This window comes from Somniosus microcephalus, chromosome 11, assembly GCF_052327205.1.
Source record: "Somniosus microcephalus isolate GS21.2 chromosome 11, FLI_Smic_1.0, whole genome shotgun sequence".
In the NCBI taxonomy this organism is placed as follows: domain Eukaryota; kingdom Metazoa; phylum Chordata; class Chondrichthyes; order Squaliformes; family Somniosidae; genus Somniosus; species Somniosus microcephalus.
The window spans coordinates 103,710,127-103,726,610 of NC_140997.1; the positions used below are offsets into that span (position 1 = coordinate 103,710,127).

At 43.8% G+C, this 16,484-nt stretch overlaps 1 protein-coding gene across 5 annotated transcripts in view; it reads left to right on the top strand.

Moving 5' to 3' along the window:
• The window catches only part of dnaaf5 (dynein axonemal assembly factor 5), a 279,409-nt gene that overhangs the window by 65,497 nt on the left and 197,428 nt on the right, over nucleotides 1–16,484 (top strand). For all 5 annotated transcript variants that reach the window (XR_015079991.1, XM_086001145.1, XM_086001144.1 and 2 more), the window contains exons 5-6: nucleotides 9,189–9,421; nucleotides 11,920–12,132. Coding sequence is in view for 4 of the 5 variants with exons in the window: in XM_086001145.1 (XP_085857271.1) it covers nucleotides 9,189–9,421; nucleotides 11,920–12,132 (446 nt within the window). In the remaining variant the exon portion in view is untranslated. The remainder of the gene's footprint in view (nucleotides 1–9,188; nucleotides 9,422–11,919; nucleotides 12,133–16,484) is intronic.

Here is a 16,484-nt window from a genome sequence, read left to right on the forward strand (position 1 = left end):
CCAAGGCAGGACAACAAAATGTTCACACCAACTTGTGCATCCTGCATATCCAAAGATCCAGATCTTCTGATCAAATACTTAGAATGCATCCCTACATAAATGTACAGTGACACATTTTACAAGCCTTGTACTCAATGCAACAAAGTGCTCTAACCAGTAAACCCTAATAATCCAACTGCTAATTCCATCCAATTATACGAATCACATGTCTCATTGTCTCTCACAAAAGTACATGTTCTAGTGCAAAAATCTTTGACAGGTAGGAAAGAGTCAAATCTGTAAGCAAAATTGCCATGTTGGTTACTTTCAAGAGGAGAATGTTGTATAAATCAATGTTAATATTGATTATAACAATAGCAAGATAGACACATAGAAACCGGTTTAGAATTAGTTTGGCAGAAAATAACTGATTTACCTAAATTGTTAATACAGTCCGTTCCTATTCAATGTCCTTTTTGCTTGGAAAAAATTTAATTATCCAGTAGTTTGAAATGTGCAATTTTTAATAAACCAACATGAGCCATTTTTTGTTGCACGATTTCAATTCAATTCAACTTCAGCAACATAAGAGGCATAGATGAATGTCATTTTCATGATGGAATATTTCAGTGATCATTTCTCCATAACAAATTTGTTTAGTAAGCAGATTGTAAAACTGGATTCCAACTTTGTGTAAGATCAATCAAACATAACATGACCCCTGAGAACAGGAGAAAATGGGAGTTTTCATATCTCTTAAATCTATAAATATGCGGTAGTGCTCCTTCTAATATTTAATTATTCAAAAGTTGTTTAAATCTTTGAAATCCAGCTTTATTTGATTTTCTGGCCTTTGTTTTCCTTTGATGCACAATTAGGTTGAAGGTTTTGTTGTGAAGAATGTAACTACTGTTGAATATTGTGTTTTGATGTGGCATACTAGTTTACTGCAGTTTTTGTGTATGTGTGTGTGTTGGATAAAGAACGAGGAATATAGGTGTGTGACCCAGTAGTTTTACACTACAGCTCAAAGTAAAAGATTATTTTGAACCTTGGGGCAACTCTTGGCTTTTAATAATTTTTCGTTGACCACCGTGGCCTGCTTTCAAGTTAATGAACCTGGCATTTTAACCTTCCCGTTCTTTGATCAGGGTGACAGCTGTAGAAAGTTAGAGGAAAAGTGAAGTCAGCCCTAGTCCATAGTTCCAGCCAGGCAATGGAATGATTTTTCATCCAGCACAGCAGTTACCGCCTTGAGATAAAGGTGCAGACAATTAATAGTCACGGTCTTTGACAACAGGTAGCTAGGAGGCAAATGGCTGAACTAGTGGACTGGAGTGAAGGAAATGTTTAAAAGAATGGTCAGAATCTGAAAATCCTCCCTTGGGACAAAAGGGGAGTGTCTCTCCATATTTTTCTTTCAAGCACTGATTATTACCTAACCTTTTGCCATCTATTGACGTGTAATTATACAGTACAATTGTTTGCATTCAGATTTTTTTTCTTCCTCTCTAATTTTCTTTTTCTCTCTCCCATACTCACTCCTGTTGTCAGCCCTAATTTTTCTCTGCTTCCCTTGTGTTAGACACCTTCACAAGAATGTGCACCATTTTCCAGCCAAAAGGATGACGTGCTCGGAGAGTTTTGCTTGTGCTGCTCTAACCAGTTGCCAGGAGGTGCACAACGTAAGCGGAGGTTCAGTTTCCCTTGGTTATTTTCCCCCTCACTGATGGTGACGCAGTGCACCTCACTTAGAACTTTGCAGCGTAGAATATTGTGGATGCAGATTTATGTCCTACCTGTTTGGGACCGACAGGAGTTTAAAATAGTCGTTAAAATCTTTTCTAGACTACAACACTGAATCAATAAATCAAGAATACTGAATTATCCATGGGGAATTGTAGTCGACTATTCCTAAATTGATTGACCTGAGAGCTGTTGTATAGTACATAATAGAAAGAAAAGAAAGACTTACATTTATGTAGCACCTTTCACAACTTCAGGATATCTGAAAGCACTTTACAACAAATGAAATACTTTTCAAGTGCGGTCGCTGTTGTAATGTAGGAAACATGGCAGCCAATTTGAGCACCGTGAGGTCCCAAAAGCAGCAATATGATAATGACCAGATAATCTGTTTGTGATATTAGCTGTAGGATAAATATTGGCCAGGACACTGGGGAGAACTCCCCTGCTCTTCCTCTAAATAGTGCCATGGGATCTTTTACATCCACCTGAGAGGGCAGGCGTGGCCTCGGTTTAATGTCGTATCTAAAAGACGGCACCTCCGGCAGTGCAGCACTTCCTCAGTACTGCACTGGGAGTGTCGGCCGAGATTTTGTGCTCGACTGTCTGGAGTGGGACTTGAACCCACAACCCTCTGTTTCTGAGGCAAAAGTTCTATCACTGAGCCATGGTTGAAAGGATAGCTTATGTTAGAACAAGATGGAAATTGCAGAGTGGAAGGAGTGCTGGTTTATGATCTCTTGTTAATTAGAATTAAAGAAATGTGCACGAATCACAGGATGTTTTAATCCTACACAAAATTGTGAGTAAATCAAAGGGTTGAAAAAAGCTGAGAATCTCAGGACTTTGGAAGCACAGTTAGCACACGTTTGCCCCCAGTTTGAATCCAGCCCATAATGATGAGATGGGAGTCTGTTCTCTGTACCTGTTGTAAGGGGTCGTTAGTGAAATAATAATGATTGTATTGCTGAATCCAAGAAGGCAGCAGGACCAACAGGACATTCTGTATTGTCTGTGGATTGCTATTTTGTGCTGGTTCTCAGTACCCTGCCTAATGGTTTACCCCTTTTTAATAATTATGAAAGATCGAAAGATTGGGTAGATAGAATCATAGAAAGTTACAGCATGGAAGGAGGCCATTTCGGCCCATCATGTCCACGCCAGCCAACAAAGAGCTATCCAGCCTAATCCCACTTCCCAGCTCTTGGTCAGTAGCCCTGCAGGTTAGAGCATCCCAAGTGCACGTCCAAGTACTTTTTAAATGTGGTTAGGGTTCCTGCCTCTACCACCCTTTCAGGCAGTGAGTTCCAGACCCCCACAACCCTCTGGGTGAAGAAATTTCCCCTCAAATCCCCTCTAAAGCTTCCCCCAATTACTTTAAATCTGTATAATAGCAAAATACTGCGGATGCTGGAAATCTGAAATAACAACAGAAAATGCTGGAAATACTCAGCAGGACAGGCAGCACCTGTGGAGAGAGAAACAGAGTTAACGTTTCAGGTCTGGGACCCTTCATCAGAACTGGAAAAAGCTGGAGATGTAACATAGCAGGTGCAGAGACAGGGGGGTGGTTTAGGAGGGGAGGAAGGAATAGAAAGAACACCCTGTACTTTTGTAAGAGGCAGGAAAGATAAAATGTTGCAAATGGGAATGGCAAAAATCATACTGCATGAAAAATGTGGGCAGGGATAATTATCTGAAATTGTTGAACTCAATGTTGAGTCCGGCAGGCTGTAAAGTGCCCAATCGAAAGATGAGGTGCTGTTCCTCGAGCTTACGTTGAGCTTCATTGGAACAATGCAATAGCCCGAGGACAGAGAGATCAGAGTGGGAGTGAAGCGGTGAATTAAAGTGACAGGCGACCGGAAGCTCAGGGTCACCCTTACGGACTGAACGGAGGTGTTCCGCAAAGCGGTTGCCCAATCTGCGTTTGGTCTCCCCAATGTAGAGGAGACCGCATCGTGAGCAGCGAATACAGTACATAAAATTGCAAGTACAAGTAAATCGCTGTTTCACCTGGAAGGGGTGTTTGGGGCCCTGGACAGTGGGAAGGGAGGAGGTAAAAGGGCATGTGTTGCATCTCCTGCGCTTGCACGGGAAGATGCCAGGTGAAAGAAGGGCTGTTGGGGGTGATTGAGGAGTGGACCAGGGTGTTGCGGAGGGAGCGGTCCCTTCGGAATGCTGAAAGAGGAGGTGAGGGGAAGATGTGTTTGGTGGTGGGATCACGTTGGAGGTGGCGGAAATGGCGGAGGATGATCCGTTGAATGTGGAGGCTGGTGGGGTGAAAGGTGAGGACAAGGGGAACTCTATCGTGGTTCCGGGAGGGAGGGGCAGGGGTGAAGGCAGAAGTGCGGGAGATAGAACGGACACGGTCAAGGGCCGTGTCAACCACGGTAGAGGGGAATCCTTGGTTGAGGAAAAAGGAAGACATGTCGGAAGCACTGGTATGGAAGGTGGCATCGTCAGAACAGACGCGGCGGAGACGGAGAAACTGGGAGAATGGAATAGAGTCCTTACAGGAAGCGGGGTGGGAGGAAGTGTAGCCCAGGTAGCTGTGGGAGTCGGTGGGCTTGTAGTGGATGTTTGTAGAAAGCCGATCACCAGAAATGGAGACGGAGAAGTCAAGGAAGGGAAGGGAAGAGTCGGAGATGGACCATGTGAAGGTGAGGGAAGGGTGGAAATTGGAAGTAAAGTGAATGAACTTATCTAGTTCAGGGCGAGAGCAGGAAACGGCACCGATACAGTCATCGATTTACTGGAAAAAGAGGTGAGGGAGGGGACCTGAGTAGGACTGGAACAAAGAGTGTTCCACATATCCCATGAAAAGGCAGGCATAGCTAGGGCCCATGCGGTTTCCCACAGCAACACCTTTAATTTGGAGGAAGTGAGTGGAGTCAAAGGAGAAGTTGTTCAATGTGAGAACAAGTTCAGCCAGGCGGAGGAGGGTGGTGGTGGATGGGGACTGGTTGGGCCTCTGTTCCTTTTTCCTCAACCGAGGATTCCCCTCTACCGTGGTTGACACGGCCCTTGACCGTGTCCGTTCTATTTCCCGCACTTCTGCTCTCACCCCTTCCCCTCCCTCCCAGAACCACGATAGGGTTCCCCTTGTCCTCACCTTTCACCCCACCAGCCTCCACATTCAACGGATCATCCTCCGCCATTTCCGCCACCTCCAATGTGATCCCACCACCAAACACATCTTCCCCTCACCTCCCCTTTCAGCATTCCGAAGGGACCGCTCCCTCCGCGACACCCTGGGCCACTCCTCAATCACCCCCAACAGCCCTTCTCCTTCGCCTGGCACCTTCCCGTGCAAGTGCAGGAGATGCAACACATGCCCTTTTACCTCCTCCCTTCCCACTGTCCAGGGCCCCAAACACCCCTTCCAGGTGAAACAGCGATTTACTTGTACTTCTTGCAATTTAGTATACTGTATTCGCTGCTCACAATGTGGTGTCCTCTACATTGGGGAGACCAAATGCAGATTGGGCGACCGCTTTGCGGAACACCTCCGTTCAGTCCGTAAGGGTGACCCTGAGCTTCCGGTCGCCTGTCACTTTAATTCTCCCCTCCACTCCCACTCTGATCTCTCTGTCCTCGGGCTATTGCATTGTTCCAATGAAGCTCAACGTAAGCTCGAGGAACAGCACCTCATCTTTCGATTGGGCACTTTGCAGCCTGCCGGACTCAACATTGAGTTCAACAATTTCAGATAATTATCCCTGCCCCCATTTTTCATGCAGTATGATTTTTGCCATTCCCATTTGCAACATTTTATCTTTCCTGCCTCTTACAAAAGTACAGGGTGTTCTTTCTATTCCTTCCTCCCCTCCTAACCCCCCCCCCCCCCCCCCTGTCTCTGCACCTGCTTAATATCTGTTACATCTCCAGCTTTTTCCAGTTCTGATGAAGGGTCCCAGACCTGAAACGTTAACTCTGTTTCTCTCTCCACGGATGCTGCCTGGCCTGCTGAGTATTTCCAGCATTTTCTGTTGTTATTTACTTTAAATCTGTGCCTCCTGGTTTTTGACCCCTCTGCTAAGGGAAACAGGTCCTTTCTATCCACTTTATCTATGCCCCTCAAAATTTTATACACTTCAGTAAGGTCTCCCCTCAGCCTCCTCTGTTCCAAGGAAAACAGACCCAGCCTATCCAGTCTTTCCTCATAGCTAAGATTCTCTACTCCCAGCAACATCCTTGTAAATCTCCTCTGTACCCTCTCTAGTGCAATCACATCTTTCCTGTAATGTGGTGACCAGAACTGCATGCAGTACTCTAGCTGAGGCCTAACTAGTGTTTTATACAGTTGAAGCATAACCCCCTGCTCTTGTATTCTATGCCACGGCTAATAAAGGCAAGCATTCCGTATACCTTCTTAACCACCTTATCTACCTGGCCTACTACCTTCAGGGATCTATGGACATGCACTCCAAGGTCCCTTTGTTCCTCTACACTACTCAGTGTCCTACCATTTAATCTGTATTCCCTTTCCTTGTTAGCCCTCCCCAAATGCATTACCTCACACTTCTCCGGATTGAATTCCATTTGCCACTGTTCTGCCCACCTGACCAATTTATTGATATCTTCCTGCAGTCTACAGCTTCCTTCTTCAGTATCAACCACACAGCTGATTTTAGTATCATCTGCAAACTTCTTAATCATACCCCCTATATTCAAGTCTAGATCATTGATATATATCACAAAAAGCAAGGGACCTAGTACTGAGCCCCTGTGGAACCCCACTGGAAACAGCCTTCCAGTCACAAAAACACCCATCAATCATTACCCTCTGCTTCCTGTCTCCGAGCCAGTTTTGAATCCAACTTGACACTTTGCCCTGGATCCCATGGGCTTTTAACTTCATGACCAGCCTGCCATGTGGAACCTTATCAAAAGCCTTGCTAAAGTCCATATACACTACATCAAATGCACTACCCTCCTTGTTACCTCCTCAAAAAATTCAATCAAGTTTGTCAGACACGACCTTCCCTTAACAAATCTGTGCTGATTATCCTTGATGAATCCGTGACTTTCTAAATGAAGATTTATCCTGTCCTTCAAAATTCTTTCCAATAATTTTCCCGCCACCAAAGTTAGGCTGACTGGCCTGTAATTACTCGGATCTATCCTTTTCTCCCTTTTTAAACAAGGGTACCACATTAGCAGTCCTCCAGTCCTCCAGCACCACACCTGAAGCCAGAGAGGATTGAAAAATGATGGTCAGGGCCTCTGCTATTTCCTCTTTTGCTTCGCTTAACAGCCTGGAATACATTCCATCCGGGCCTGGGGATTTACTACTTTTAAAACTGCTAAACCCCTTAATACTTCCTCTCTCACTATGTTTATTTCATCTAATATTTCACACTCCTCCTCCCCGATAGTAATGTCTGCTTCGCCCCTCTCCTTTGTGAAAACAGATGCAAAGTATTCATTAAGAACCTTACCGACATCTCCCGCCTCCACACACAGATTACCCTCATGATCTCTAATAGGCCCTACCCTTTCTTTAGTTATCCTCTTACTCTTAATATATTTATAAAACATCTTTGGGTTTTCCTTGATTTTACTTGCCAAGAATTTTTCATGCTCTCTCTTTGCTTTCCTAATATTTTTAATTGCACCCCTGCACTTTCTGTACTCCTCTAAAGATAGAGAGAAACTTTTTCCACTGATGGGAGGAGTCTAGGACAAGGGGACACAACCTTAAAATCAGAGCCAGGCCATTGAGTAGAGAAGTTAGGAAACACTTCTTCACGCAAAGGGTGCTAGATGTGTGGAACTCTGTCCCACAAAAAGCAGTAGATGCTAGCTCAATTCATAATTTTAAAACTGAGATAGATAAATTTTTGCTCAACGAGGGTATAAATGGATATTGGAGGCAAGGCAGGTGGATGGAGTTAAGATACAGCTCATTGAATGGCAGAATATACTCGAGGGGCTGAATGGCCGCATCCTGTTCCTATGCAAGTCAGAAGTCATGGATTTTTACAATTATTAACTTGCAATTTATTCAGAATGGTCTTCGTTTCTACCAGAGTTTTCAAAAGCAGTTCTGTCTTCATCAGATTCACTGCAGGAGTTGCTGCCTCCTGGTGTTAAAAACCTGGTTTAAAAGTTTTCACGATGCAGAGCATTTTTAAGTTCTCTTTCAGTAATTGCTGCACGTACAGGAAAGGGGGCTTGGGGGCTTACTGAAAATCAGACTACTGTTATGTGGGTAACTGGTCAATTTTTCTGTAAACCACTGAGTCTTTTGTATCACGTATTCAGTGATTTTTGATAGCTTATTTGTTCAAGAAAATAAGGACAATATTAAATGTGGCCTTGTTATTTAGGAATACTCCAGCACAGGAGACTGCTGCATGGTTTGCTGCACAGTTGTAGTATGGCTGGCAGTTAGGGATATCAGTTTCGACATGAACTTGTCTGCATATTGAAGTCGTGAATGGTGCTAGGAAAGGCTTTCATTGTGTTAGTGTAACTTATAATCACAGAGCTGCAAAACATTAAACAGAGGATCCTGCACTGTCTGAGTGCTGCAGTCTATTATTTATAGTGGAAGGAGGAGAGTTTAAAACCCGTTGTCGGGTTTGTGGGTGCAAGCGTCTCTCAATGTCTCTTCATCTCTCCTGCCTTCTATCCTATCACAGACCTTCCCTTTTGTTCTTTCATCCCCTCCCCCATTTCTCAGCCACTACACTTGCTTAAAAATCTGTTCCATTTCCTGCTTTTTTCCAGTTCTGACAAAAGGCCATCGACCTGAAACGTTAACTCTATTTCTCTCTTCACAGATGCTGCCTGACCTGAGTTTCTCCAGCATTTTCTGTTTTTATTTCAGATTTCCAGCATCTGCATTATTTTCTTTTTGTAATAAAGTACTTTTGAAGTGTAGTCACTGTTGTAATGTAAGGAAACACAGCAGCCAAATTACACACCGAAAGATCCCACAAACAGCGATGAAATAAATGACCATATAATCTGCTTTAGAGGTGTTGGTTGAGGGATCAATGTTGGCCAGGACAAACAAAGAAAAACACCTGCTCTTCTCTATATAGTGCCTTTTACGTCCACTTGAGCAGGCAGATGGGGCTTCAGTTTAATATCTCGTGTGACAGACCTCCTTGAAACTGCTATGAAATGTCAGACGTGGCTCCTTTTGAGCATTATCTTATGTGAATGCTAATTGAATTCTCATTTTATTAAACTTGTGGATTGCATCAGGGTTGCGTTTGTGAATTTTCATTATTAAGTTCCTGCACTTGCCTTCAGTGTGTACTGAAAACACGAGGCCTGCTGAATGTGTTGCACTGATTTTTGCCTCATTTGAGGAGGGTGACTATGATTGTCATTATTTACCACCCTCCCTATGCTTTTCATATATAGGATAACAATTATTTTTACCCCTGCAGCTTGCAACCTGACAATGATACTTGCACTGGATTTATTTTGTCCTTTGTTTCTAGTGGAACGTCCTGGACTCGGATGCCGAGAGCTGGTGTTTCGGAACTTGTCCAAAGTTTTGCCAGCCGTTAGCCGAGACATTACTGACTGGGTTCCTGCAACACGGGTTAAAGCATCCCAGCTCCTGATTGTGCTGCTGCTCCATGCTGAGGATCACATCACGCAGCACATGGAGCTGCTGCTCAGTACCTTGTATCGGTCATGTTCAGATGAGGAGACACCCGTGGTTCAGAACGTATGTATCTGCCTTCTGTTGCTGTCACGCACAAGCGATATTTCAGTGAGCATCCATGAGCATTTCATACCGAGATCTCTCAAAGGCTTCTGACCCTTTTACTAATGTATTTAAATAATAATGAAACTCCAAAGTTTTCAACTTTGCAAAAATTAGCCTCTACTGGCATATAACGTACCTGCAGAAGTTACATTCAGTAAAACGTCCAGTGATAAATCTTGTCAAGTGAAACTGGAGAAGAATGCCTAGAATCAGGGTACTACAACAACTTGCATTTATATAGCGCCGTTAACGTCCCAAGGCACTTCACAGGAGCTTTTATCAAACAAAATTTGACACAAGCCACATAGAGATATTAAGACAGATGAGGTAGGTTTTAAGGAGCATCTTAAAGGAAAGGCAGAGAGGTTCAGGGAGGGAATTCCAGAGCTCAGGGTTTAGGTAGCTGAAAGCATGATCGCCATTGGTGGGGCGAAGGAAATCGGAGATACTAATCCACGACATGTTTGGAAATTACTCCTTTTTTTTCAGACGAATGGTTCCACCTGAAACATGAACTCAGTTTTACATTTCAATTGCTGGGTGATCTGCTGAGCATTTTCTGCTTTATTTGTACTTTAAAAAAAAAGAAACTATTCTGTTTTGTTTGATTTTGGTGTTTTATTTGTTTATCGCAGTCTTGAAGGGTTGATTTTTGGTACAGAATTTTTGTCTTTCTGGAGCAAAGGATGAGAAACTCTCAGGATACGTAGGAACTGTGGACCTTTAACCCAGTGCTAGTTTTGAAAGTACTATTGCTGCTTTGTTCACAGTGAGGGGTGTTAGACAATAAATGATGATGTAACCCAGTAGCCATAAGTGCTACCAGACGGAAACATGTTGATTTCCAAGAGTAGCTTCCCAATCACAAGATTGTGCGTTTATTTCCCAGGGCCGCATGTCACTCTGGCTGCCTCAGTTAGGTGAGTTCAGTACCCACATTACTGGATGGAGTGGTACAGAGACTTAACCAGGAACAGCTTCTGTACGATGATCCTGGCTTGAAAAAAAAGGGGAGGGGATTCCAGTTGACTAGTTCATGGTGGACCTGCATTCTGTTGCCATGTTTTGCTTTCACAGAGCATCTTGTGTTGTCATGTCTGTATTCCGTTACACACTGAGCTCGCCTGCACATCATTGCAACAACTCATGCTCTTCTTGGCTGTTGTCGTAAACTTGATCATCCTGTGGTTTCAAGGGGATGATCCTGTCTAAATTCATTGTTTGCACTTCTATTGAGAGTACCCAATAACAAACATATTATTGATGTTTCATTTTATGGAGGCAGTCCTACCCATCCCCATCTCTAAAGTACTGAACAAGGTGCATTCAGAGGAATCCTGTTGTACAAAACACATTTGATTCCCATCTGTACAAATACTGCTGTAAATAAATAAGTAGTCATCATGTTTATATATTAAACACTGTTTCGATTGAAGGAGTAGCATGTTCTTCTTATACTAGCTGGTTAGGACAATAGCACTGAAGCACCGTTCAAAAGGGATTGATAGCCAGGCCGATTGGATGAAGGTTTCTCCTCTATCACTGTTAAAGCAGCAACATGTCGTTTCTTATTGGCGGGAGGGTTAAGAACCAGTGGACACAGATTGAAGGTGATTGGCAGAAGAACCAAAGGTGACATGAGGAATAACTTTTTTATGCAGCAAGTGGTTAGGATCTGGAATGCACGACCTGAAAGGGTGGTGGAGGCAGACTCAATTGTGGCTTTCGAAAGGGAGTTGGATAAGTACATGAAGGAAAAAAATTGCAGGGCTACAGGTAAAGGGTTGGGGGGGGGCGGTGGGTGAGACTAGCTGAAGTGTTCTTGCAAAGAGTCTGCACGGGCTCGACGGGCCAAATGGCTGCCTTCTGTGCTGTAACCATTCTATGATTCTTATGTTTTAAAACAATAAATGACTATGACTTTCATCTTCTTAGAGGTTACTTGTGTACATATATTTTTAAATGTTTGTTGAGAATTATTGTACTAGTTACTCTGAATCTATAAGAACATCTTAACACACATGCATACACACGCAAAAAATATTTTTGACGGAAGTGTGACCACATTGCAATTAAATGTGTTTTTTATTGCTTGGAGAAACTAAACAATTTTTTTTTCTGACCCAAAATGTTAGCAGTATAAATTCTACACCAATAATACCAGCCTCCACAATCGGAAATAATTGAACAGCTAAATAGTTTGAAAGACGTATTTGTGGACTGCATTATCATTGTTATTTTAAAATCTTGCATTATGTACTACATCAAATTGTAACAACCTATTTTTAGTCAAATATTGAAGAATTAGGTGCTCATAAATGATTTTGTGACATTTGCAGTGCAATATTTATTTTAAGCAATTTGGGTACGTTCCTGGAATAGGCTTTAAAATACTCCAGGTTGTTGTGATAAAGTTGCAACCCTTGACTTGACACCTCTGTCATTCCACCTTTTAGTCTGTGAAAGCAGCGGAGCTGATTGGAACTTTTGTGAATCCCGAGGTCTCTTTGAAATTGATTCTGATGGCGCTTGAGAAATCTGCCTGCACTGCTCATCTGATGGTGCTGGGCGCGGTCACAAGAGGCAGCTCGGCGCAAATGCTACACCCACATCTGATTCGAATTGGAGCAACCCTGGCACTTCCTGACACATGCCAAGTATCTGAAAAGGTAAATGTTAACTGAAATTAAGATTTGACACCTAGATATCTTGCAGTGTATTTTTCTCAAAGTTTCATATTCTTCCGACAAAAGCAAAATACTGCGGATGCTGGAAATCTGAAATAAAAGCAGAAAATGCTGGAAATACTCAGCAGGTCAGGCAGCATCTGCGAAGAGAGAAACAGGTGACCATTCATCAGAACTGGAAAGAGGTAGAGATGTAACAGGTTTTAAGCAGATGCAGAGGCAGGGAAAGGAGACAGGGAGGAAAGAACAGAAGCAGTTGGCAATGCTTCTGCTGTGGTCATTTACAGCTCCTCTCGACCCATCTTTTGTTTCTTTTTTCTAGTCCCATTACCATCCACTTTTGCCTTGCACCAGCAACCTATCTTTGATAGGTTGAAGATAATTATTCCTTGGGTAGAAGGCCTGGCCAATTTACATTAGATAACAGTGCAGTTTCACTATAAACTTAAAAAGTACAACACAAAAGGAGGGGGATTGGCAAACAGTGAGTACTGTACAATATTTCAGGACATAATTGAGTTCTAGCATCTTTCTCGGTTTATTTACCGGATGTTAGCAGTGTTATGTGTGGATTGGCGATGTAGGAGACATTTGTGGTGAAGTATGCAGGCCAGTGCTGTGAATGGTTGGTACTAAAAGTACAATTTAAAGCTGTTGGTTATCTAAAGAATGGGTGGGAAAGAGGAAAAGTAACTGAGGCAGCAGACAATTTTTATCAAAAGAAGAAACCATTCAGTGGTGGTTTATCTATTTCCTGTCAACTGAGCTTTTCAGTATATTGAAGCTTTTGAATACCAGATCTAAATAAAGGGCTTGTGACACTGAGACAAAAATGGGCATTTGTGAACTTTCCAATTGGATTAGCTGAGCTGCTTTGCAGAAAAGAAGCATCGTAGTGACACATCGTGTTTGTGTGGCAGTGAGACAGTGAGAGCCAAGTGGGGACATTCCCGTTACATTACCGAGCTGTGCATTTATGATAGTTTTACTGATGTAACCACAAAGGGAAGAAATTCTTATTGTTTAAAAATTTCCTGCAATGAATGTTGCCTCCTAAAAATGGTGGCTCCGGTTTCCTCTGCCAATGTGCCCAGCTGTTTTCTGGTACAATTTTTTAAGGATGTGAGTGACATTTTCATGTTTTCTTCTCCTCCTGGTTTCATGGACGAGGCAATAGGGAAGAAGGAATCCCAAAAAATTTAGTAAATAACTCAAACTCAAATAAAAATGCTACTTGATTGTAACCATTCTTTGTTTAACCAGTGTCCCAACCTTAAAACATTGGTGTATATGTGATTTTTTTTGAGGTGCAATATTTCTTGTAAGCATAATTTTGGTTCAATGTAACCATTTTTTACCCGTGGTTATAGTGCACTACCGACTTCATCATTAACCCAGAAGACAGCATTGAGTTTTTTTGGTCATGCTAATTGCTTTGACTTTCTTATTTGTCTTGCCTTTTCAGTCATTGCTAAATTCATGGATAATCCAGTTAATAATGAAACCGGCAGATTTGCAAACCACTTTGGTGCTTTTGTTAACTCTAAAGTAATTATTTTTGTATTTCAACGTTTGATTTTTAAAAGCTTTAGCATTGAGCCTGAATAAGTGTCACACTGGGAATTCAGCCAAGCCTACTGTATAGGTTGTTTGAAAGGTTCATCACAAACTAAAATAACAATGAATCAGACTATCAAAATGCTTACATAAATCACTCTGATCTCCACCACCTTTGTGCAATGTACGGACCAGTAATTGTAACTAATTTGAGCGCAGGAATTAATTCAATAACATTGCCATAATTTGTTATCTATACATTTTAATCATTGTTTCCAAATAACTTTGAGAGTTTGGACAACCTAAAGACATTTGAACTTCAGACGTTGAGGAATTTGCCTCATTGCATTCGCCAGAGATCAATTTGCTTGCACTTGAGACAATATATGAACCCCATCCCTTCAGAATGGACTGTCCTGTAATTCATGTTAAGTACTGCGTCACTTAAGTTGAAGGTGTGTAATAACTAGGCACAGCTTGGTTATAACACCATCATACTAGCTCATTGTATTAAACATGCCTGCTTTTCTTTCACTTATTCTCTCAAATGTTAATGTGACATAAGTATGTTTATTTGGCATCCACAAGCAAAGAAAAGGAAAAGCTGGGACACTGGTTTCTGGAAGAAGTTGTCATCAAACCCTGTCCCCAGCACTGTATCGCCTGCTCTTTGTGGCGATGGGCTTACAGTCGGGGGTGAGGTTAGCAAACAGTGGGGGGGGGGGTGACTGAGTGTGGAGAGGTTGCACCTGGTGCGCGGCGGGCAATTTGGAAGCTGCTGGCTGCGGACTGTGAGTGGGGGGAGGGGTCCACCGTACGCCATCGTAACACTTTTAAGGTGGCACTGAAAATCTAACCCCAGTAGAACGGCAGCGCAGAGGTCGGGCAGGACCAGAAGTTTAAAATTATCATACACAGTCCCGTCTACTACGAGTGTCACCACGCAGTAGCCGCCAATGTCCGCCGACTGGGACTCGGAGGCCATAGAAATCCGCTGGTGCGCAGGCAGGACTGGGAGAGAGCAACGCCGCACCGTGTCGGGGTGGATGAAGCTCTCCGTGCTCCCAGAGTCAAAAAGGCAGATTGTTTCGTGACCATTTACCTTAATGTCCATTGTGGAACTGGCCAGCTGGTGCGGTCTCGCTTGGTCCAGTGTAACGGAGGCCAGCGTAGGGGTCGGTGTGTCGCTGCGGGTATCAGATGAGGCGGTGTTGGGGGTCTGCTGCGTCCCGGCTGTCGTCCAAGATGGCGGCGTCCATGATCCCCATGTGGCTGGAGGCGTCCAAAATGGCTGCTGTTCCGGTGGTTCGCACGTGGCTGGGGAGGCCCAAGATGGCGGCCCGCACGGCCCACACGCGGCGCTGCTGGGGTTTGGGGTGGCTTTGGCCCTGCAGACGCTGGCGTAGTGTCCCTTCTTCCCGCAGCCCGAGCAGATCGCATTTTTCACCGGGCAGCGCGCTCTGGGGTGTTTGGCCTGGCCACAGAAGTAGCATTTCTGGCCTTGGGGCACTGCTGTCTGGCCTTGGGACACTGCTGCGGTAGTTGGGCCGTTGCTGGGATGTGGCTGGGGTGGCACGGCGCTATGAGACGGTCCTACCGTGTCCCAGGCTGTCGTTTCCCGCGGCGTCCACGGTGCAGAGGAGTAGGCATCCATGCCCCGGTAAGCTGCGTCCAATGATAGTGCGAGTTCAGAGGCCTTGTTGAGGTCGAGGTCACTCTGCTCCAACAGTCGCTGTCGGGTGTAATTGGATCTGTGGCCCGCTACAAAAGCGTCCCGGATAAGTTCCTCTGTGTACACGGCGGCCTTTACATCCTTACAACCACAGGCCCGGCCAAGCACAGACAGTGCCTGAAGGTATTCCTCGGTCGATTCCCCAGGTTGTTGTTTACGACTCCCCAGAAGGTGCCTGGCGTACACTTCGTTCACTGGGCGCGTGTACTGGTCCTTGAGGAGCTTGAGAGCATCCGCGTACGAGGTCGCGTCTTGGATGACCGAGTACACTCGGTGGTTCACTTTGGAGGTCAGGACATCCAGTTTGTCCTCGTCCGATTTGATTGCAGCGGAGGCTGTCAGGAATTTTTCGAAACACCTAAGCCAGTGAGTAAACTTGGTGGATGAGTCCGCCTCCCGATGATCTAAGTCCAGGCATGCTGGTGTGAGGATCTTCTCCATTATAAAAATCTTGTTAATAAAATTGATGCGCTATCAATAACTCAAAAGACTGAGATTAAGCGAGTAATTAACAGGCTTTTATTAACAAGAGAATGAAGGTGTGCCTCGAGTGGTCGACCGGTCCAGAATACAAAGGGGCTGTGGAGCAGTCACCTTTATACCTGGATTCGTGGGAGGAGTCAGCCGAGGCATGTACAGGCATGTACACAGTGGAATACAAACAGTGGTTTACCACAAGTACTGCATCACTTAAGTTGAAGGTGTGTAATAACTAGGCACAGCTTGGTTATAACACCATCATACTAGCTCATTGTATTAAACATGCCTGCTTTTCTTTCACTTATTCTCTCAAATGTTAATGTGACATAAGTATGTTTATTTGGCATCCACAAGCAAAGAAAAGGAAAAGCTGGGACACTGGTTTCTGGAAGAAGTTGTCATCACTTACTAACCAGGCACTAGCTGTCAGTGAGGAGGTTGTTGGAAGCGTTAACACACTGAGACTGTATTTCTAATACAAAGAATGCTTTAGTGAAGCAAAAACAATATTTTATTACCCAAGGATTACTCCTGAAATACAATAAAATCATTCCAAATTTACGTT